This window comes from Vigna angularis, chromosome 1 (assembly GCF_016808095.1).
Source record: "Vigna angularis cultivar LongXiaoDou No.4 chromosome 1, ASM1680809v1, whole genome shotgun sequence".
Classification (NCBI taxonomy): Eukaryota; Viridiplantae; Streptophyta; class Magnoliopsida; order Fabales; family Fabaceae; genus Vigna; species Vigna angularis.
This window is the reverse complement of record NC_068970.1, coordinates 4,143,461-4,167,253: the sequence shown is the minus strand read 5'-3', so window position 1 is coordinate 4,167,253 and position 23,793 is coordinate 4,143,461. Positions and strand designations below refer to the sequence as shown.

At 32.9% G+C, this 23,793-nt stretch overlaps 3 protein-coding genes across 3 annotated transcripts; 1 reads left to right on the top strand and 2 right to left on the bottom strand.

Annotated features, from left to right (window-relative positions):
• Positions 1 to 2,112: 2,112 nt before the first annotated feature.
• LOC108320668 (alpha-aminoadipic semialdehyde synthase) lies at positions 2,113 to 12,418 on the top strand. Its single transcript, XM_017552169.2, has 26 exons — positions 2,113 to 2,193; positions 2,360 to 2,407; positions 2,528 to 2,778; positions 2,873 to 2,959; positions 3,185 to 3,314; positions 3,419 to 3,592; positions 3,721 to 3,803; positions 4,471 to 4,581; positions 5,462 to 5,537; positions 6,004 to 6,175; positions 6,872 to 6,968; positions 7,070 to 7,236; positions 7,373 to 7,430; positions 7,572 to 7,712; positions 8,204 to 8,551; positions 8,629 to 8,709; positions 8,894 to 8,959; positions 9,372 to 9,489; positions 9,827 to 9,956; positions 10,392 to 10,471; positions 10,563 to 10,721; positions 10,848 to 11,085; positions 11,163 to 11,271; positions 11,529 to 11,690; positions 11,768 to 11,837; positions 12,056 to 12,418. The coding sequence occupies exons 3-26, from the start codon at positions 2,539 to 2,541 to the stop codon at positions 12,106 to 12,108; spliced, it is 3,150 nt and encodes a 1,049-aa protein (XP_017407658.1). The 5' UTR covers positions 2,113 to 2,193; positions 2,360 to 2,407; positions 2,528 to 2,538; the 3' UTR covers positions 12,109 to 12,418.
• Positions 12,419 to 13,820: 1,402 nt separating this feature from the next.
• LOC108323887 (uncharacterized) lies at positions 13,821 to 17,901 on the bottom strand. The gene is made up of 6 exons (XM_017556699.2): positions 16,664 to 17,901; positions 15,906 to 16,003; positions 15,391 to 15,415; positions 14,803 to 14,923; positions 14,584 to 14,718; positions 13,821 to 14,408 (listed from the first exon to the last, which is right to left on the bottom strand). Exons 1-6 carry the CDS (start codon positions 17,184 to 17,186, stop codon positions 14,204 to 14,206), a joined length of 1,107 nt encoding a protein of 368 aa, XP_017412188.1. The 5' UTR covers positions 17,187 to 17,901; the 3' UTR covers positions 13,821 to 14,203.
• A 2,224-nt stretch (positions 17,902 to 20,125) lies between these two features.
• On the bottom strand, positions 20,126 to 22,098 carry LOC108336832 (glucan endo-1,3-beta-glucosidase 5). Its single transcript, XM_017573284.2, has 2 exons — positions 21,678 to 22,098; positions 20,126 to 21,405 (listed from the first exon to the last, which is right to left on the bottom strand). Exons 1-2 carry the CDS (start codon positions 22,022 to 22,024, stop codon positions 20,262 to 20,264), a joined length of 1,491 nt encoding a protein of 496 aa, XP_017428773.1. The 5' UTR covers positions 22,025 to 22,098; the 3' UTR covers positions 20,126 to 20,261.
• Positions 22,099 to 23,793: the final 1,695 nt, after the last annotated feature.

Below are 23,793 nucleotides of genomic sequence, written 5' to 3'. Positions count from 1 at the left end.
AGTTCCATGTTATCATTGTTAAGCCTTTTCCAAAGCCCATTACAGTGAATGTTGAAATAAAATAAAAATATTGAAAAGAAAAGTAATGGACAGAAATAAAAGTATTGAAAACACAGGAATTATTTGTGCGTAATGTTTTATTAAACTATCTGGAATTATAGAAAAGGTTATGAGGAAGAAGAAGAGAATGATTCCAAAACATTCTGTGGTTAGATGCGACAGGCAAAGTGGTATATAAAAATATGTAAATTGGATTCGTATCCAAAGAAAGAAGTATAATGGAGTATGGCTATAATCACATGATAAGACCGTTGTTTTTAAAATTCATTCCAATGCATATTAATTAATATGTGATAAGTCTTATTGATATATATAATTCAAAATAATCAATTATCATTACAAACTAACAATCATAAAAAGGTTTATAGGTTTTTCAAAAGATAGATTTTTAAAAGTGTAGAAACACTTTTAATTAACTAGTACGTTTTAATTTTCAAGATCCTTATCTTATCAACACCTATTACGGCTCACATATTATAATACAATCATTACAGGTAAAAAACAAAAACAACTTCCCATCACAAACACCAAGTTGAGCTAATGTATTTAAAAGAGAAGTAAAGAAAAAAAAATAGTAAAATAAAAAGGATAGGTGAAGAATTTAAAATGTCAAAGATGTATTTAAAGAAATAACTTATAAATAATCAATTTGAAATAGATCATACTATAAATATTTATAATAGATGTATTAACACAATCTTCTGAAATACTAATGTATTAAATAAATTCATGAAAAACGATCTGACTAATGTCTCCCAGTAAGCTAATAGGATTTAATTTAGTTTAAATGTTATAAAAAATTAAAATTGAAGCAAACTAAAATTATATTTGATTTTAAGTTTAATTCAAATTGAAGTAAACTAAATTTTAGTCATGTGAGTTTTATTTATACGTGTATATTATCACATTCAATTTTAGTCTACTTTTTTCCTTTTTCTGACTATACTCTTCAAATCTCTCATCTTCCAACGATATAAATCATATCCACTATTTATTTTTAGTTTTTTATTATAATTTATTTATTTTTAAATACAAAGAGACACAAAATATGTCTTTTACGATATTTTTACAATATATTTAAATAATACATCAAACGGATAAAATATTGAATAAATTTAAATATTAAATTATATTTATTTTAGATTGTTTGGTATTTTCAAATATTAAAAACATATTAGATGATGTTTTAATTTTTTTTATCGATAAAAATAATACATTTAATATACGAACACTTGAGTGTTGAAAACCCAATACAACTATATATATTCATGCTATATGAAGTAAAAAATATTACATCTTTCCTCAATTCTAACCATTTCTAATGTTAGTGTTTCCAGCAATATACCTCCAAAAAAATCCCATCCCCACATCTCATTATACATGTATTCCAGAAAAGAAAAAGAAAATGACAGCAATTCAAATTAATATTGCTCACGTACTCCTCATATCACAACAATCAACTTATAGTTGAACATTTAGTTAAACTACTTCATCGGTGTTTTTGTTCTTCTCATGACTAAAATATCTTATCCATATTCTCCTCACGCCTTTAATAATTAAAATGCTTACATAAAGTCACATATTTGCATTAAGATTCATTATGTAAAAGTCTTTAAAGTTTTAAAGAAAATATTTTTAATTATAAAGAAATTGATTTATTATTTTTTGTTGTTGCTTGCTTTATCAGTGTGCTAATTTATGAAATACACGTCAGGTGTTTATCCAGAGCATGTTTTTCAACTTCAGTGAATGATTACGTTACGTATGTATGGTTGGTAACACGTGGCGTCAACATGGATCTCCAACCATTTCTATTTACTATTTTCCTTTGTCTGAGGAGTCACGGTCCCTCACGAGGTTAATATGAACATTTTATGCACATTGTTTATTATTTATTTGGAATTTAGATAAGACCATGCTAATTTAGAATAAAAAAACAAACAGAAGATGACAACGTAGGAAAAGAGTAGGATCCACTTCCCATTCTTAAAATGTAGTATGTGCCTAACTCTGCAAAGCGTAGGACACCTCCATGTGTCGCAATTCAACCTTTTAAATGTCACGAGATTTGTTGTAACTTACAATATTGTTTTGCTGACATTACCTCAACCAAAGAACGAACTTGACAACTTGGTACGTGTTTGTTTTCGGTTCAAGTTCTCATAATAGTTCAAAAACACCTTCAACTCAATCCACCTTTCACATTGATTTGGCAAATACTAACACAGACATCCTGTCAGAAATCAAATCACTTCTCTTATTGTTGTTTGTTCCTCATCTTTTCTTCTATTTAACTCAGTTTCAATCATAATCCATTGCAAAAACGTGTTCAACTGCTGATATTGGGGTACGCTTTATTTATTTAGTTATTTATGAATATGATAAGGAAATTGATTGAAGCATGCGTTGCTTTTGAGTTATGTTGTGAATGGATGAAGAGTTCAGACCTTTGGGTGTGTTGAAACAGGTAAAAGGATCATGCTTGGCAACGGGGTTGTTGGGATATTGGCAGAATCTGTGAATAAATGGGAAAGAAGGGCACCTTTGACACCATCACACTGTGCTCGATTACTTCATGGTGGAACAGGTGTTTCTAGAATCATTGTGCAGCCTTCCACTAAGAGAATTCATCATGATGCTCTCTATGAAGAAGTTGGCGCTGAAATATCACAAGACCTGTCACAATGTGGTCTCATCCTTGGCATTAAGCAACCAAAGGTTCATATTTCTTTCTTTTCTAAATTATTATTTTCCTGCTAGAGTCTGTTCAGTTGATATGAGACTTGTAATGATGTACATGACTTTCTTGCAGCTGGAAATGATATTGCCAGATAGAGCTTATGCTTTCTTCTCCCATACCCATAAAGCACAGAAAGAGAACATGCCTTTGCTCGATAAGGTGGTTCAACTATTCAGTTTTTCTCTGTTGTTTTCTTCATTTTAAGTTTTACTCTTCTACATGCAACACAGATGAATTTCTGGCAGTGTAAAACTGCTACAACCGTAGGAACCAAGAGTGTAATTCAACCTATAGAATTTATCATGTTTGAAGCTTGGCTTCAATTTTTGTTGCGGTTTCTTGGCACTTCTAACTTGTTTTTGTTATTTTCCTCCACAACCTTAGATTCTAGCCGAGAGGGCATCGTTATTTGACTATGAGTTAATTGTTGGGGACAACGGGAAAAGGTTACTTGCATTTGGAAAATTTGCTGGTAGAGTTGGAATGATTGACTTCTTGCGTGGATTAGGACAGCGTAAGTTTCTAATTGTACCTGTTTTAGTTTATGGTGTCCATGTTGAATGGCATTGTCTAGAGTTTGATTTCAAACTATACATCTTATCTGTTTCATTGTTGCAGGCTTTCTAAGTCTTGGATACTCAACACCTTTCTTGTCACTGGGATCATCTTACATGTACCCTTCCCTGGCTGCTGCTAAGGCTGCTGTGATTTCTGTTGGTGAAGAAATTGCTACACAGGGATTGCCATTGGGGATTTGTCCCCTGGTTTTTGTATTTACTGGTTCAGGAAATGGTATGGTGTTAGCAAAAATGATACATTATTTTTAATGTCCAATCCTTTCTGAAATCCCATTTGCGTTAGCATAATGAGTGTGGAAAAGTAAGGCTTATGCTAACTTTTGATTTCTTCATTTCTTGTAGTTTGTTCTGGTGCAAAAGAGATATTTAGGCTCCTTCCTCATACATTCGTAGATCCATCAAGACTAAGTGACCTCCACAGAACGGTAATTTTCTGTTCAATTCTTGTTGCATTACGATGCTAAGAGTGTTTTTAGCTTCAGCTTGTGTTAGTTGTAATACACTTGTGCTTGTCCTAGATTATCAACATAAAGAAGCCATTAGTATGTCTGTTTCATATCATAGCATAATGATGATTCAGAGTCTTATCACTCAATTATATAGAACCCTTTTTTCCTGTAACTTTGACAGTTTTCATTACGGTACAAGATTAAGGTTCATCAAAATTTTAGATCATAAATAAGGTAAGTGCTTTGCTAAGTTGAGACAACATGGTTACAGGGTAACACATTAAGTTTCTCATAATCAGGATGCATAATGTGACACCTGGAGAAAATGTATTTTCAAGTTTCTATTATTTCTTTAGTCTTCAGTCACTATTGTGAAATTTCAAAAAAGTCAGGGTAGTGTAAAGAGATAAAGAATGCAAAACTTTGCTAGAAATTCATCACAGTAATGATAGTATAAAAATAAAACAAGTGTATACAAAACATCTATTACAGTTATAAATAAGTGAAATTACAATGAATTCAAGTTCTAATTTGATTAAAAAATGAATTGATAGAATCTTGAAATGTCAATAGCTGTTATTGTTGCTTTTGAGATGTCTAGCAAACGTCTTATACTTTGCTCTGAATATAATTTGTTTAACAGGACACAAATCAACCAAGGCACGCTTCAAAAAGAGCTTTCCAAGTTTATGGTTGTGTGGTGACTGCCCAAGACATGGTTGAACCCAAAGATCCCACGAAAGTGTTTGATAAAGTTAGTTGATCTTGATCTTGATTTTTCAGATCTCATAATCTATTTTCCTGCTAAAATAGGTCTTTCATAAGTAGCAAAATAATTGACATGTTATTTGAAATCTGAAACCTGTTCTGACTCACATTATTCATATGAAGGGTTATTTCAACATAAGCAATAAAATAAAATATGAAGGGTTACTTTGGCATGGTTTTTCAGATATGGAGAAGATGAATACTTCAAATCCATGATAACCTTCTTTAAATGATCTTAAAAACAACCGTTTCCCATTTTATAGCATGGTAGCATGTGTGATTTGTAAGCCATTTCAGAAGGAATGTAAAAATTCAAAACCATCATGCTATTGCAGTGGGAAAGTAATTTTAAAAATTCCTCACTATTCTATAAAGTAAGAAGACATTAAGTCTAAGTGTTTTCATTTTACAAGAGCACAATTGATGTGCTATCAATTGTAACTACTGCAATTAGCATTGCCCTTTGCATCCTTATGGATTGTTCATGATATTCTGACAAGAAAAATAAACTTTGAACATGATTTCTTGAAACTTGTGGAAGCACACTTAACTCTTCTCATTCAAACTCTCTTCTATTTTTCTATTGAATATTCTTTATTTTGTTGTTGGATATGCAATTGACCTTTGTTCAAGTTCAATGTACAATTGCTTTAGGTAAATCTGGTTTCATTGTAAATATATATTAATAAGGGAAGTTAAGGCCCATGTATTCATTATTAGATTAATATATACGAAATGGTCCATAGTATGCATTAACATATGATGTTCAGCATATGCTATTCTTCTTTCTCTCTTTCTATTATTTTAATGTAACAATTTTTTTTATTATCTATAACTAATACACTAACATGATATGATAATTTCAGGCAGACTACTATGCACATCCTGAGCATTACAATCCCACTTTCCATGAAAAAGTAGCACCATATGCATCTGTTATTGGTAGATCCCTTCGTACTTGTTTCCGAGTACTGATATTGGAGCAAATTATATGCTACAATTTAAATAAAATGATTTGAAGTCCTTAAGATTTCTAGTTCCTGATATTTGAAATTTTCTTTCTCGTATATCGGAAAGTAATGCTAAACAAAACCTCCTCTTAAAATGCTTTTCATTGTTGAGGATGTATGTAGATAAAGTGGATTTTCAACAAGTCTTGACTAAGCTCACCACTCACCACATATTTACAACTCCTTTTTCGATACCCTGGCTGAAATGTTTCTTGATACAATTAAATTTTACCTGGTATTTTGTGTCTTCCATGAAGATATATCTAATTCACATGTTACGATATCATGAAGAATTTTAGTAGTTTTCAAGTTTCACCATATATTAGTAATTCTGATCTCATCAAATGTTTCTTTATAAACTGAATTTTTTTATTAATACTCAAATTTACTTGTCTTAGTCAATTGCATGTATTGGGAGAAAAGATTTCCTCAATTGTTGAGCTATAAGCAGATGCAAGACTTAATGAGTCAGGGGTGCCCCCTTGTGGGAATAGCAGACATAACATGTGATATAGGAGGCTCACTTCAGTTTGTTAACCACACTACCTCAATTGATTCACCCTTTTTCAGGTATAAAATGTAACTAGTTTGGGAAATTAATTTACTTTTAGTCTCATTTACACCACTCTAACACGGAATTTATCCTAGAAAGAGAGTTATACTTTTGTTTCAGAGTTCATAATATTGGATTATTTCAAGCACTTTGCATTGATAACACATGTTAAGAAATGTATATGGCCCAAGTTGATATTATGAATAGCATAATCTACTCTTCATGGTCATATATTCTGCTTAAAACAAGCTAGGAATATATAAAAAAAAAAGACACACAAATATAAGATTATTTGTCAAAGTACCCTTTTCTGCTCTGGTAATGCTTTGCTTGGAAGTTCAGACAAATGTGCATGCTGCTGTTGTTCTACCTCTGTTAATCATAAAAGCTTGGATTTTATTCACCATGAGGCCTTAGCAAAATGCTTTATTATGCACAACACAGTATATCCCTACTTATGTCACAAAAAAAGCATAAAATCTGTCTTTCTAGCTCCATATAAAAGAAAAAGGATAATCCCAATGAAGGATGAAATACCATATAGTACTTGATTGTGTGTTTTAGAAGCCATAAAAATTGTAGTAGATGCTATGCTAAAATATTATCTTGGCTTACATTATCATATAACTTTCAGTTCAACTGCATATATTTACATTACATGACAGTTTTTTTTTTCAAGTATGATGTAATAATCTGTAAAACATTTTTGTTAGGTATGATCCGATAACAAATTCCTACCATGATGATATGGACGGCGATGGCGTGATATGTTTAGCTGTTGACATTCTTCCAACAGAATTTGCAAAGGAGGTAGGTTCCTTTTTATTTGTTAATTACTATGCTTCTATTTTATAAGAGAATAGTATTTTGGAATGGAGAATGTATCAAATATGCAATTTTATTATGGCTAGGCCTCTCAACATTTTGGAAACATACTTTCCCAATTTGTCGTGAATTTGGCTCTGGCTACAGACATTACAAGGTTGCCTGCTCACTTAAAAAGAGCTTGCATTGCCCATAAAGGAGTTCTAACCTCCTTGTATGATTATATCCCACGCATGCGGCATTCTGATTCAGAGTACGTGTCTCCTCTATATTTCATTCTTTGTAATATCATTTTAGTCATTCACTTTGTTGAATCACGTTCCAATTTTTATAGTTTCTTGTTATTTTCCGACATTATAACAGGGACATTCTGTCCTTTTGGTTTGCAGGGAAACATCAGAAAACTCAGAAAATTCCCTATCTAACAAAAGAAAGTACAATATTTCGGTGCGTTCTTCAGTTTCAAATATTTTATCCATTTTTTGAACCCTACATACTTAGCTTAGCTTGTGTACAACCGTGCATGTTTTTGCATAATCCTATTAGTTGTTAGTTAATCTTCTGATTGAAATTACTGAACATTGGCAGGTATCTCTGAGTGGTCACTTATTTGATCAGTTTCTGATAAACGAGGCCTTAGATATTATTGAAGCTGCAGGAGGCTCCTTCCACTTAGTCAACTGCCATGTGGGTCAGAGTGCTAAGGCTGTATCGTTCTCTGAACTTGAAGTAAGTAGTTCCTGTATTTTGAACTGAAATGTTATGTCCCTTTGAAAATGTTGTTTCTCTTCATTTTGATGTATAATAGTATAAAACTAAATAATTCAATTTCTTTTCTCTAAGACTTGTTAAATATGGTTACAAACACTTTATTTGTAATGATGGAATGTCTTTCATTGTTCAAGTTAAGGTAATGATGATTTTCTCAACAGGAAGGGTATCGGATCCTAAGTAATTCACTATAAGAGAGGATAGTTTTCCCACTCATCATTCCTTGTTTCCCATTCTGGAGAACATTGTAGATTGTCTTCTGTTAGATGTTTCAACCCCATTTTGAGGGGTGTCAATTCTTTTTAATGTCAAGTCTAGCTGTATGTCCTTGTGTGCAATGTTTTGTATCATTTTTTTTTGTTGAAATTACATTTTAAACTATGAATTTTGTGCCAACCTAGTGAATTTACAACAATCAATGAAGTATTGACATTTTGGGTTCTGAACAGGTTGGTGCAGATGATAGGGCTGTTCTGGATCAAATCATTGATTCTTTAACTGCTATTGCTAAACGAACTGAAAATGATAGATTTTCAAATCAAGATTCCAGTAAAATTTCCCTTACGCTTGGTAAAGTAGAAGAGAATGGCACAGTGAAGGAGTTGGGTTCCAAAAGGAAGGCTGAGGTTTTAATTCTTGGTGCTGGTCGGGTTTGTCAACCAGCTGCTGTAATGCTATCCTCATTTGGAAGGCCATCATCGAGTGAATGGTATAAAACATTGTTGGAAGATGATTTTGAATGCCAAACTGAGGTAGAAGTCACTGTGGGATCTCTGTACCTGAAGGATGCAGAGCAGGTATTTTGATTGATATTTTGCTTTCACATAACTATTTCTTGATTTCTCCTAGATTTGACATTAGAATATCAATGCAGATAGTTGAGGGCATTCCAAATGTAACCGGAATCCAGCTTGATGTGATGGATCATGAGGGTTTGTGTAAATACATATCACAGGTGCGTTTGTCTCTTGCCAACTAAATTTTGCATATATCTTAATTAACCAATAAATTTAATTAAAATTTTGAATTTTCCACCTTGAAACATCATGCAACATGTGATCTATGTTCTGTGTACTTATGGCCTTGATAGCTTTAGCAGCCTTATCTTTAACATTTTGTTTTATTTTCTCTTTCTTCAGGTTGACGTTGTTATAAGTCTGCTGCCTCCTAGTTGTCACATTATCGTAGCAAATGCTTGCATTGAGGTGCCTCACATTATTTTATGTTGTAGTTTAATATTGTATTGAAAGGATATGTATTCAGAAAAAATAAAATAAAAAATGACAGGATTTTGGACAAAGCATATCTAGGATAAATCATAGGTCAAGACTGCAACAATATTGAAAGTAATAAATTTGTGATGAGGGTTGAAGTCAATTCTTGAATTAATATACAAATCAAGTTAAAGATCGGTCAACTGTGGGTAAAAGTAAAAGGGGTCATGAAAGTAATGTTGGAAATTACTGATCCTTTGTAAACAATGCTTTCTTTAATTCCTGATTCTCAAAAATAACCTCTATACAGATTTGTTTTTTGGTAAGAATTGTAGGTCAGTATTGGTTCTTGACTATTCTTTCTTTGTTCTGGATTTAATAAAGAATGTGTTCCTTAATGCAGCTGAAAAAACATCTTGTCACTGCTAGCTATGTTGATAGCTCCTTGTCAATGCTAGATGATAAGGCTAAAGAGGCTGGTATAACAATTCTTGGAGAGATGGGTTTGGACCCAGGGATTGGTAAGACTTATTCTGATAATATTGATTGGTTCTGGGACTTTTGCAACATAACATAGTTCATTATAATAGTGCATCTGGTTTTTCGTACTTGGTATAAAATCAGTTTTTGAGTTTAAAAGTATTTACATTGTTGACTAATCAAAATATTATCAACATGATTCTCAAATCATTTTGAAAATCAACAAGATTATTATAGGACAGTTTGTGAACAGGGGAAACCCTTCAGACACACTTATTTACTTCTTTTTATCGCAAAACATTTACTGAAACCAGCGTATGAAAATTGTAGAAGCTTCACCTATTTCCAACTAAAATGGGTATTTGTTTGATGACCCAGATCATATGATGGCAATGAAAATGATCAACCAAGCTCATGCACGGAAGGGTAAAGTAAAGTCTTTCACTTCTTATTGCGGTGGACTTCCATCACCTGAAGCTGCTAACAATCCATTAGCATATAAATTCAGGTACTTCTCGGAATGTCTTTTGCCAAACTCAAGAGTAAGCACGCTGAATATTGTATTTGTTATTGAAAATGGTATGATTTAGGCCAAAATTACAGTACAAGACATAGGCAGCAGAGAGTTTCCCTCTAACAGGAGGAGTCTTCTCTTTTTTGCATCCAGCATTAGTAAAACTACCCAGTGAATGATCCCAAGAGATCACACAACAAAATATTTTGACTTGGAATCAATGTTTGTATGAACTATCACATGAACGTTTTTTGGGATAAATGTCCGTATGGATGTTAGTATAAATTTCCAAAGCTCTGCTTTTGAACTATGTTTGTAGTATTTCATCTTGCTACCCTTTAACTGTGGTAGGTCATTGTCATTTTCATTATTCAGTAATTTTTTTTATGACTGTATTTAGAAGAACTCATTGGTAATCCATTATTTCAGTTGGAATCCTGCAGGGGCCATCCGAGCTGGGCGCAATCCTGCCACCTACAAATGGGGTGGTGAAACTGTACATATTGATGGTAAGCTTTTAATCATTTGGATTATGTACGCATGCATGCATGCATGATTTTGAAGGTGACTTCATTTTTTCCACTATTGGTTTCTGAACAGGGAACGATCTTTATGATTCAGCAACAAGACTACGGCTCCCAGAACTTCCTGCTTTTTCTTTGGAATATCTCCCAAATCGTAATTCACTGCTTTATGGGGATTTATATGGAATAGCTTCTGAAGCATCAACCATTTTCCGTGGAACCCTCCGCTATCAAGGCACGATCTACAACTGTTTCTCTTACTTTTCAGGCTAATATTTCGCAGCAATCAATACCGTTGTGTTTGTGCATTTATGGTTTGTTAGATCTTTCTGAAACTTACTTGTAGTAACTTGGTATGCAGGATTCAGTGAGATCATGGGGACACTGTCTAGGATTGGATTATTTAACGATGAAGCTCATTCGTTGCTAACGGATGTACAGAGACCAACTTTCAGAGAATTCTTATTTGAACTTCTGAAAGTTGTTAGTGCAGATCTAGATGGACCATTAATAGGAGAGAATGACATCATAGAACGAATATTGACACAAGGGCACTGCAAAGATTCAAGAACTGCAAAGAAGACAGCAAAGACAATCATGTATATACCCTTTACCCTCCTCTTGTACTTTCATTTGGAAAATTGTTGTCTTAACCTCACTGTCCTTTTTCATATAGATTCTTGGGACTTCTTGAGCAAACAGAAATCCCTGCTTTCTGCAAAAGTGCTTTTGATGTTGCTCGTTTCCGCATGGAGGAGAGGTTATCATACACTAGCTCAGAAAAGGTATGTTTCTGTTATAAACAAATGCTAGCAACACAATTTTTCTTTAATACACTTTTCTCTATTGATTGAAATTTATTAAAAATCACAAATGCTGGAACAACAAAAAAATGACTGCTTAATGTAATTTCTTCCAAAATCCAGCAAAACATGGTATTCCATCCGCATATCACATTAAATACTGCTAAAGTAACTTATTTACGTAATAAAGCATACATTTTAGTATCAGTACCTTAACCTTTTACTTGGTTTGTAAGCAGGACATGGTGCTTTTGCACCATGAAGTGGAAATAGAATACCCAGATAGCCAAAAGACAGAGAAACACAGAGCTACTTTACTTGAATTTGGGAAGACTGTTAATGGAAACGCCACAACTGCCATGGCTCTTACTGTTGGTATTCCAGCTGCTGTTGGAGCTCTGGTACTTTCCATCCCTTTCTATTCTTGTGCTGTATTCCAAGCAAAAGCTGTTAGTGAATTATATTTTCTTTTTTGCAGCTCTTATTGACAAACAAAATTCAGACAAGAGGAGTTTTGAGGCCAATAGAACCTGAAGTATACACTCCAGGTGAAACCTGATACCTTAGTTTTGTTGTTCATTTGTTGAATCTAGTTTTTCTGGCTTGCATAATCAGCATATTTGGCAGTCACATGGTCAAAGAATTGCAGAAAGTTGCGTAATTTGAATTTTTAGGAAAGTTTCTTTGCATCAGATGAATATTCTGTCATTGATTATTGCGAAAATGATGCATATGTTGAAGAAGTTGTATACTGTGGACTTTGCAGCACTGGATATTATAGAAGCTTATGGCATAAAGTTGATTGAAGAGACGGAGTAATTTGCATCTCTAAAGAGGTATACATCAGTGTCTACCGTGCAATGTTGGATGCGAATAAGATATATATCAGTGTCAGAAATGCAGCAGATCGTAGCATCTCAGCTAAAAGCACTTCTACAGAAGCTGATACCAATTTCAATTGCAGCACTCATTCTACCACTCCTCAAGTATGATTCCAGAATAAATATTAGTTGGTGTCAACCGAACTATATTATTAATATATAATTTAATTATGTTTTTAATTTCCAGAACTATATTATTATAAATATCTTTTAATCTTTTAATTTTTTTTTCTTTAACAAATTGTTGACATAAATGACGGGTGTCATGTGAGTAATTATTACGTGGAATTTAGCCACACAATTGTATTGTTAAAATATCATTTTATTCTTTCAGTATCTAAATTTAAAATTCAATTTTTTGGTTCCTTATATTTAAAATTATTTTTAGGCTCCAAATTTAAAACAATATAGTCTCCTCATTTTGAAAGTAGTTTATTCTAGTTGTCACAATGGATTTAAAAGCCTATTAACATATGTAACAGTGTATTTTCTGATAATCTTAAATTTCTAAAATTTAGATTAACGAGTAATGTTCTAAAATATATTTTGTAGTAGTTTTAAATCCACCAAATATAATGAAACAAAAAAGCTCTTGCAATTGATTTTTCTTTCATTATTTTAGTATATTTAAAAATCCAAATTGCTTAAATATTAAGAATAAGGTTATTTATATATACATTTTCTCTTAATTCATCAAGTAATGATGGCAGTGATTTTGAAGTTGCAACATCCACTTTCATCTTATTTCTCTATCTTTTGTTGTATTACATAATCATTTTTATCTTAATTTTTCAATTGAGTGTCGTTTTCTTTTATTTTCTTATTCTTAATCACACAAGTTAGGTAAGATTTATGTCGTGTTTTCTACGGTTTAAGTCAAATTATGGCTGAAGTGCATACACGATGTTTGATTTTGTTTGAACTTTTATGGTTCAAAGTTAACACAACTTATTTTAAAATATTATTCACTAATCTAAATTTTGAGATTTTAAGAATGACAAATTTATTTATAAAACTACTTAACACATTATTAGTATATTAACAAACTTTTAAATAAGATAAACTACGGAAAATTATAATATAAATTACTTATAAATTTCAGAGACCTTTAAAAAAAACAAAGTAAGGAATTAAAAATTCAGTTTTAAATTTAAAAGAATATTTATTTTCAAATTTTGGATATGTTTAAATATGTTTCAGCCAGAATCTACATATACGTATTTGAATTTTATACAAAGGATATGTTTAAAGTTCAATCCGTGATTCTTATCCACAAGATAGATGTCTATAAAAAATTTTAAACCCTAAGTCCTAAATACATTTTGAACTTCTGAATTAAAATAACCCATAATATAATTTTATATCTTAAAATGTATCTAAAATACATTCTAGACTGAATAAAAAAAAATGTAATTCAGGATATATTTGAAGATTCTGAAATGTTTTCTTGAGTGTACTATCCAAAACTTATTTCCGAATTCTAAAACAAGAACGTTCTAGATTTTTTTCAAGACATAGAACTCAATGAAAAAACAATTCGGGTGAAGGAATTTGACAAAGATGGAAGAGTTTCTATACTAATCTTTTATACGTTTAATCCACGAATAAACAGAGATAAAAGAGCAGTAAAACAAGTTCAAAAGGATCCAATGATTGAAACCCCTGAGGTTTTGCACTTGTATTTCATGTATAATCATTGTTCAACACCAGAGATCATACAATTTGATAGTTAAGATTAAATGTAGGATCGCATAACAAAAATTATCTAGATTTCCCTCCGACATTCAGAGGGTCTAAACAAATCTTAGCCTGGTTATACGTATGGTAAGTTCCACCAAAATGAACAACTTCCTATTCTAACATTCCTTCAAGTTGCTCAAAATGGAAAAATCCTATTACTACCTCTAGGTGGTCTTCTTGCAGCCACGTCTTCAAGAATATCTATTATATATATAACATGTTTCTAACAAATAGTCCGGAACTTAATGTAGAAAGGGTGATTTTGCAGAAATTCTTGTGACAGGATTTAAAGTCTAAGAGGCAATCAATGACATTAATTGTTGTTCAACTTCGTCCCAGTTCTTTACTTTGGTCACCAGAGGGTGTTCTTCCGTTGACTCGCTCTTGCACCAAGGATATGAATTTTCATAATCAAAAAGCAGGACTCTAATTCCAACATTAGCACACTCTATGGCATATCGAGGGTTATCATCGATAAGAACCTTGGCATTTAAGGACCTGTCAATGCCAATCTATATCACTAAACAGACATTTGAAATCACATATTTTTGCTTTAAGTGAGGAAAAGAGTTCGAATTCTCTTCAGTTTTTGCAGTTCTATCGTTTGGACATGAACTGGATTTAATGCTGAGAAAGAAAGTAGAAAAAAATCTAACAGAATTAAGGGACTTACCTACAAATTTCTGACTTTGGTCTTGACACACCATCAAGAGCAAAGTGATTACCAAAGTGAATCTCATGGAACAGTCCAGGAAAATTTTTCTCTATCCACTCGATTGTGTGATCCTTAATTGCATTCTGCCGTGAACTGATCATATGACAATAGCTGTAGTTAGTCAATGCTGCCAAGATTCCTTTACAGTTTGAAAAAATATTCAATATAAAAGCATACGTTACAACTGATAGGCTACAAAATCTTGATAACTTCTGAAGAGCCGTATGAGCACCTGGAAGAGGGTGGATCCCTGACTTGAAATATGGTGTCTTAAAAAATTCATGTACACGGATGTCAGCTGCAGAACAAAAAAATTGTTTTCAACCACTCCATTAGTCATCGGGAAGGTTAAAAGAGGAGTTAAAAGAACTCCATTACATCAGAAACATGATACAAAATATTGAACAGCTTGCTTTAGCTTAGTTGCCAAAATATCTGAAATACTTTTTTACTTCCAAAAAAAGTTGCAAGGTTGGTTGGTTGCCCTTAGCATGGTACCCCATGAAAATACATGGCGAAAACATTTGGCCTCACCATTAAAAACCAGTTTAAGTTGTTCAATGACTACACATTAGGATTTACAGGGAATGCAAACTCAAGAAAGATCACCTGGATTTCAAAACAAGAGATACTTCAATCATAATGTCTGATGAAAATCAAATGAGAATAAAATGGTTTACTTTCAAAATATTTTCAAAATAAATGGAATAGCAAAACCATTCACATAATGAGACGTGAAAATATGACAAATACACGGTTAGTTACCTTCATCACGTGAACAATTCCATATCTGCAACAGAAATGAAGGGTGCATATCAGACTCCACAAACAAACATAAATTTCCAGCATTTCAATGGGCTAAAGAGATTGCAAGAAGTGTATATAATTATTATCAATGATGCTCCATCTCATTATGAAAAGGGAGCCCCCTACCCATAATAAATTGACAAAGTAAAGAAGAAACTAAAACAAATTGTGATTTTTTAAAGCCCCAAGCTTACAGACCTATCATTTTGATGTATCTGACATTACATTCCAAAGTATTAACAGCAAACAAAACCAATGCAACACAAATAAGCAAAATCTAAAAAATTGGCAGTCACTTCTAATGCTACATAATCATATAAAAGACTGATGAATGGGGGTATAAAGGAGCCTCTGAAAGAACATTCAAGTTGCTGTAACTTAATATTATTGATATTTAATTGTCCAAGAAAAAAAATGGTAAATTTCAATTACTTATCATCAAAATATATAATTACTGAAGCAGCCACTATTACCTTACAAAACTCGTACACGTGATATTCAGAAACTGAATAATTTGATGAATATCGATCTGCAATGAACTTGTTGAGAGCTGACACGAAGTTTCCTAATACTGTTTATGAGGGGGGAAACATCAGAACACAAGTGGATAATCCAAGAATCAAAATACATATTAGTCAATCTACAATGGATTCTATTTAAAAGAGAATATGTATAATTTTAGGCAAGCCATCGCACTGCAAACTGTTGCATATTAAAAGAGATCATCACACAGCCTAAAAAAGGGGGTCAATTTATCTCTGGTCACTGCACAATTCAAACAATTTCCAACAAATTAATGAGTTCTATGTAACAAATTGAGACAATAATTTCCTTATATTTTATTTTGTCTCAATCGCATGCCGAAAAAGAATGCTCCAACCCACATATTGACCAAGTTAGATTCAAGCAAATACACATGTGATATGGGTGAAGCTTTGAACAATTGAAGATATAATCTGACCAGTGCATTCACCTGGAGAGAGGACTTTGACTTTTATTTCTTCAATTATATGTTTATGTTTGAAACAAATTAAAAAAAACACAGAGGAAATGACATCCAGTAAAGCAATACTCCTTGCATTTTTAAAGGATTGGAACATAGTCAAGATTCTGCACTAAGTCTACTTAATTCATAAGAATAAGTTAAATGACACAACATATAAAACTCTAAGTAGGAAACAGCATAATATAATAAAAAGAGTGCCACAAGCATGCGCACTCATATACATACCCTCATCAACATCAACGGCAACAACAAGTTTCTGGGACAATCGGTGATCATTGAAACAAGGAGGTTTAGCAGGACTTCCATTTATAGATCTATCATCAATCTTAACCAAAGTAGCATCAGATTCATCACTCTTAACAGAATTCCTTTTCTCCAAATCAGCCAACATCGGCTGGCGACGATTCGATGCAAAGCCACGGGACCTTGCCTTAGCCTTCACAAAGATCCTATCACCATTACCACTACAACTACCACTAGTATCAAAGCCACAACCTCTACGACCAAAACCAATGCTTCTTCTAACCCCAAAAACATTTGCATAAACAAGTTTATGGAGAAGTGGGAAAGACAAATAGCAGCCACGATCAGAAGAAGAGAGAGAAGGGTACTGCGAAAAGGCCCTACTCAAGTGGGAGCAAGGATCGAAACCTACTAAATAAGCCATGAGATTGTTATGGTGAGGGTGATGCCGAGCTTGCTGATACAAGAACCGCACAGGGCCTTCACAGTTCTTTAATCTAAACATAATAACACCAGAATCTTGCTATGATATTCTAGCATCACCATGAAAAGAAAAATAAAGAAAATATTAAACGGATAAATCTCAAAGCTCAAAAGAAAATATTCTCTCCAAAAAAGAATCGATCCCAGTACTTATTGAATTGAACACTGCGATCACCAAGAACCGATCTTTTCGCGGTCAGACTGTTTTGGAGTCAAAAGAGTATCTCCAAACACAACCGACATAAACCCTAGAAACGGAAGTGTGAAACCTTAGGCAATCATTCCCAACTACCCAGAAAATGGCAATGTTCGATAACCATTTGATGCTTGAAAAGATGTAATCTTACAATGCCCCGGATCCAATAAACGAACACCCAGATGAAGAAACTTCGATGGGGCTAAATATGCACGAACGAAATGAAGAACCTTTGCATATGGGTGATTTTATTACTTCTGATCTCTCGGTGTTGTTTAAGAATTATTCAGATTCAAAATTGTGGTTTTGTACGTTAGAATGAAGCATTGGACATGCAGAGACAGATAAAACATGCACTGAATCTAAGACTCTGCAATAGATTGATCTTTGGATGATAGAAAGGAAAATTTAAAGGGAAAGTTGAATCATGAAGGAAAGTTAATTGTGGTTAACACGGAAATTTGGGCATCATTTTCGATTCTTCTCTCGTCTCCTTCTTTTCGTACAACAAAATCGGGGTGCAGTAGCCATCATCACTCTTTATTTTTTACCAACTTTTTATTTAGATTTATTTTTTTTGAAAAAATTTGTTTTGTTCACATTTTCTGTGTTTTGTATTATTTGGTTGGGCTCTCTTTATTGTGGTGCAAGTTGTTTGGGCCATCCAAGTCGGTGGGGTCCGCGATGCACCTACCAAATTACATTCATCATTGTGTTCTGATGCCACTATGTTTTATTTCCTTAAATATTTTTTTCTCACTCACATATCTGTTTATTTTGTTTATGGCTTTTAATAATTTTTTTATGAATTTTTAATTTTTTGTTTATGGTTCTAAGAATTCTTCATCTTCTTTCATTTTACTAAAAAAGAAAACTCCATTTTATTATATTTCATTTGTATATTATAATTTCATCCTCTTTATAATTGACAACATCTTCAAATATTTACAGGAAAAAATTAAAAAGTTATTGAGAACAAAAATTAAAATATAAAAATATTTTTAAAATAAAAAAGAAAATGATACAATTAAACTTTAGAAACAAAAACATTTTTTTACCCAGAACTAAAACAGTAACTTTTTTTTTTATCGAGAACGATAAAAAAATTCTAAATTGATAAGTGGAGTTATTTAAATCGCTTTTTTATTCAAATAATAAGTGAAAAATAGACACTATCTTTTGTGTGGATTTTGTTAAAGAGTATTTTTTCGGATTTCAAGTTATATATGTTTCTTTCGTTTTAAATGTGGAGAAAATATGCTCTCTATTTTGTACAAATATTTTCTAATCACAAATCAATATTTAATTATAGTAAATTTATTCAATTTATAATTTCTTAGTATTGTTAAAATAATTTAATTAAATTTTTACTTTTAAAACTTGATCTATAACTTTTCTTATCTTAATATCTCAAAGTAAAGTATTTCCAATCAACATATATTTTACTTTTATTCAATTACTATTTGATATTCTGATTTAAAATTTATGTCAATATAACTTATTTTTAAAATATTAAATATTAAATAAATAAATTTATTTTAATAGTAAATATTTTATAATATTATATTTTTTTATTATTAGTTTTTATAAAATTTAGTTAGTTGATATTGAAATAGTAAAAAAATATTATTACGTGAGAATGAGAAAAGTTCTCTACAAATCAAATATAGGATGAAAACGAATTTTTACTTTATAAATATGGAAATGAAAACTCATTGATACTCTTTAAATTGAGTATATACACACAAAAAAAGTTAATTGAGAATAATTAATTTTAAAATTGTAACAGTTTAAAACTGAAATGGGAAGTGTACCAGCATACGGAAGGACATCCAAGTTATTGGATTGCCAAATGGACCGGCCGCCCACATCAGCGTACGAGACCCAAGGACCGGACGCTGTACGGAAAGACATCCGTGTGAGCGGATTACCAAACAGACCGGCCGCTCGTAGTAATGCATGAGACCCAGGAAACCGCACTGATGTGAAGGGTTAAATATTGTAGGGCGGCCGCCCGTATACCTGTGATAACTACTATGAAAGGTTAAGTATGGCAGGACGGACACCCGCGCGCCCATACCCAGAGCTCACCCCAGCCGGCCGCCAGGATCTGCCGGTCTCAAGAACAAGACCGGAGAGGGCGGCCGGCCGCGTTACTAATCATCCTAGTTTAAGGTAAGTAGGGTTTAAAAGCTATTTGGGCTGAATTGGGCCGTGATTAACTTGTCACTAATCCCAAACCCATAGCTCTCAACTGACTTTGGCATCGGAAAATCTTTTGCAGGTCTCCCACCGGCGAACTGAGAAGTAAGCATAGAAGATCCGACATACGGACGACGAGAAGAGAGTAACGTGGAAACGTGGGACCAGCACTGCTCCCACATCCGAAACAGGAAGTTTGACCCTCGTAACTGAGTGTTATGAATAAAACCAAAAGGTTAAATAAAATTTTGATAGGTAAATTTGGTTCAGTTAACATGTTATTGTTGACTATATGCACTCAGTATGCATGCAAATATCACACAATTATATGCTACATATTTATTAAACATTAGATATTAAAACTAATGACAACAATTAGAAAAATGAAACAACTTTGGAGATTTCGAAATCTTAAGTATCGCAAAAAGCTATTATATAACACTGAATTCTGAACTTGTTTTACAGATTAAGTAAGTTGCAGAGTGGAAATATCCAGACTGAAAAAACTGCGATAGTAAGAGGTTGTTCGGGGAATAAAAATTGGTTCAACTTGAAGAACGAGATCAATTTTATTCATTCATTGATCATGTACGAGACTGAAAATCTACTCGAAAGTGATATAATACAGACACAGAATGAATAAAGAAAAAAATTGGTGGCGTGAAGTGGTGAATCTCTGCAGAAGAGCAATAAAAAAACCTATACACGAAGCAGCAAGAACATGGTGAAAATGAAGCTTGACAGGAGCATGAGCATTGAGTTGAGTTTAATTTTTGGTGCATCGGAAGGAGTAGTGGACTTCTTTTCATGCTTCCCCAGATCGATCATGATCTTGAACTGACAAGAACTTTGAGGGGGTGAAGGGTTGATGTTAGTGATGACAGAGAGACCATTGAAATTGCATGAACCTTTGCGTTGATCCATGGTCTGATAGTACATGTTGAAAGCATACGAAGCATTGCCTCTTATGTCTAATCCACTGCAAGATCCTCCGGGAGAGAGAGGTGTGCAATCAGCATATGTGCATGCTTTGCTCATGCTTTCAGAAAAAGCAGTAGGGTCTTGAACATTTGCTTGAGTTGACATCACGCACCATTGTTTCGGCAAATACCTGACCCCTCTTGCAGCAACTAGCTGTTTTCCGCCACCAAGATTTAAGGGGTATTTGATGGAACCATCAAAGTTGAAGACACCCCAGTGCCTTTCAAAAGGGCCAGGCTCAATGCTCTTGGCATCCTCATCGATGAATCCAAACAAGTAGATATCAGGTGGGGTTGGTCTTTTGGGACTTCCTTGCCTTTTCACAATGCGATCGATTAGGCCTTGGTTGAACCTTTGAGCATTCTTTATGTTGGCACTGGCTGTTCCATCTGTTGGCCACCCAACCTCTCCAATTATGACAGGCATTTGGCCAAAACCATTCTTCTCAAGTGCTGTGATGAGTGTGTCATAGTTTGCATCAAACACATTGGTGTAAGTTATGGAGCCATCAACCACAGGGGCAGCTGAGCCATCAAAGAACGCAAACTCTTTTGGGAAGTGAGGATCAGCATCAAGGCTGAGGAATGGGTAGATGTTGAAGGTTAGAGGGCCACCATTTTGGCTCAGGAACTTTATTATGGAGATCATTTGGTCATGAATATCTGGCCTGAAGTTTCCCCCTGATGGAAGACCACTGTCACTTTGATACACATCTGCGTTTAAAGGGGTTGTCACCTTCACTTGCCTGCCTAATCCTGCTTTTATAAGGGCTGCTTGAATGTTCTGGATTGCTGGAAAAGTTGAATTCACAAACCGACCATTGTATGTTTTCAGAAATGCTTCATTTCCCACAGCAACGTACCTAGGAATAATTTTTCAAACACTTGTTAAACATGCAATTCATTTGCACCTTCTGCACAAACACAGTTTTCAAATAGGTAAAATGGGTTTCAGATACTTCAATTTTCACTCCGTTCGTTTTAGTTTTTGCATTTTACTTCTAAATAATGAATTTGATCTTCATATTTTATGACTTTTAAAAACATAGCATTAACTTTAAAAAGTTTTTACCTGTGAAAAGTATAAGAGAAGAGAAAAAAGCATTGAAAGAAAGAGGTGGTGTAGTTGAATAACCTTATATCAACCCCATTTTTGGATATGTAGTTGGATACGTTTTGGTTAACCCATGCAATGGCAGCATCGACACTGGCAGCAAGGGTAGCTAAGAGGTCGTTTGGTATGCCAACCATTACTTGAATGCCAGAATTTCCAAGAGCCTTCAAAGCAGCAGGATCAGCCTCAAATAGCTTCACTTGCTTGAATCCATTGTCTCTCATAAGTTTCACAGTTATTTGAGGTGGAAGAGGATGTGTTAAACGCGTTCCCCAGTTGCAAGCAAAGCCATGAGCACCCATTACCAAACCTTGGCTTAGAATGCATAGTGCTAACAAAAAACACCTACTAAAATGTTTGAATCCCATGCTACCTATGCTTTTCTGAATACCCTTTGTCCCAACACTCACCTATATGAAGATGATTATTCTGAGTAGAATGGAATATATTAAACAAAGTGGAAGGAAAATGATGTCCTTTTATTCAATAGAAAGTTACGTAAAGAATTGCATTTAGAGTAAACAAAGCACTGGATTCCTAAACTGCTTGTGTGACACCAAGCCAAAGCATAACCCTTTTCTTGTTTTTCTTGGAAGTGCGTAAGTGGCAGGAGAGGGAGAACAATCTAGGAAAGAAAGGTAGAATCAGACTAAAAAGCAAAGTTTTTTTTTTTAAATTCTGAAACATATTCCTACTGGGTTTTTGGATTGTCTATGAATCTTTATTGGTTTCCCTATCTTTGTGTTGTCTACTAATTTATTATTTATTAACATGCCTTTTTAATTTATACTATACGGTATGGAATCAATTTTCTTTATACATATTGCTAAAAGAAACTTTTAGAGCATATACAACGAGACATGTTACTAGCAAAACATCATGATTCCGTAAATAACATCGAAGAGAAACGGGATGGCATGTTTGTTTCTTTTAAGGAAAATGTTTTTTTAATAATTTTTTTTTACTACAATAGTCTATGTGATAATTTGTGATTGGTTTATTTTAAATATACGAATCAATAAAATAGTAACACATACTCCATTATCAAAAATTGTTAAAAAAAAATTGTTAATATATCATATATTTTTGTAGTAGTTCTTGAAAACTATTTTAAAAATTAACTTTTTTTTTTATATTTTGTTAACTGAATGGAGTTTTCTACACCAAGTTTTCCTTTTTTGCATGTTGCTCCTTCAACTCTCGTGTGTCCTGCTTACTTCTACTCACTAAAAAGCTAGCTTACAATATTTTTTTCATAAAATAAAATGTTTTAAAACTAACAAAGTATTTCGTTCCCAAATCACTTTTTTATTTCATTTTCTTTTTATTTTTCCCTCAAGCTAACAACTAACTTCTTATTTAAAAATTTATTAAGTTTTGAAATTTATTTTCAAAATAAGTATTTTAAAAATTTAAAGGAAAAGGAAAAAATGTCTTTCTCTTTTTTTTTTTTTTTGTATGTTTTCTTATTATCTCATTTCGTATCTCCTTTTAGTTGGAGAAGTTGGACTTAGATTGCGAGATTAAGCCAGCAGCAGTTAGGGGTTAAGAGGCAAGTGTCCTGTCTGTCTCAGTGCTGAAATTGTCATCCAAGTTCCAACATGTGGCTTTTACTTCCTGAACTTCCACAATTTCTTTGCACAATCTCACAAATTTTCAAAATAACATTTTACTTTTTCTAAAAGTGACTTTTAGATTATATATTTATAAAATTTTCAGGAACAAGCTTTCCAAAAATGTTCAGAATAAAATTTTTGGATCAGAATTTCTAAAATGTATTTTAGGATAAGCTTTTTAAAATAAGATTTTTGGGGTTTATTTATTTTTCACCATAAAAATGAATTATTCCTTAAATTTCCTTTATTTAAATTCCAATGCCACACGTTGAAATATCTTTCGAATTTTCATCAAAATATCTAATTACCAAACTTAAAAATTTACCATATATCCCTAAATCATTGGAACCCTATTATTACTCATAAAATATCCAATTGAAGACATTAAAAGAACAACTAAATATTTAAATAATATATTGAACCGTATAGACTAATCGTGCTTAATAAATCTGTTATGCCGAAGGCCAGACATGGGTTTGTTTTTCTTACGACGTGTCATCTGAGGCACTTTCTTTATGCAT

Excerpts from the sequence above, each read along its gene's own strand:
- LOC108336832 (XM_017573284.2), bottom strand. The coding sequence starts at position 22,024 with ATGGGATTCAAACATTTTAGTAGGTGTTTTTTGTTAGCACTATGCATT. Across the intron at positions 21,406-21,677 it reads AAAAATGGGGTTGATATAAG|GTACGTTGCTGTGGGAAATG; the intron begins GTTATTCAACTA and ends AATTATTCCTAG.
- LOC108323887 (XM_017556699.2), bottom strand. The coding sequence starts at position 17,186 with ATGTTTAGATTAAAGAACTGTGAAGGCCCTGTGCGGTTCTTGTATCAG. Across the intron at positions 15,416-15,905 it reads ACGTGTACGAGTTTTGTAAG|ATATGGAATTGTTCACGTGA; the intron begins GTAATAGTGGCT and ends TTTCTGTTGCAG. Across the intron at positions 14,924-15,390 it reads GAATTGTTCACGTGATGAAG|CTGACATCCGTGTACATGAA; the intron begins GTAACTAACCGT and ends TTTGTTCTGCAG.
- LOC108320668 (XM_017552169.2), top strand. The coding sequence starts at position 2,539 with ATGCTTGGCAACGGGGTTGTTGGGATATTGGCAGAATCTGTGAATAAA. Across the intron at positions 6,176-6,871 it reads ATTGATTCACCCTTTTTCAG|GTATGATCCGATAACAAATT; the intron begins GTATAAAATGTA and ends CATTTTTGTTAG. Across the intron at positions 11,838-12,055 it reads ACCTGAAGTATACACTCCAG|CACTGGATATTATAGAAGCT; the intron begins GTGAAACCTGAT and ends TGGACTTTGCAG.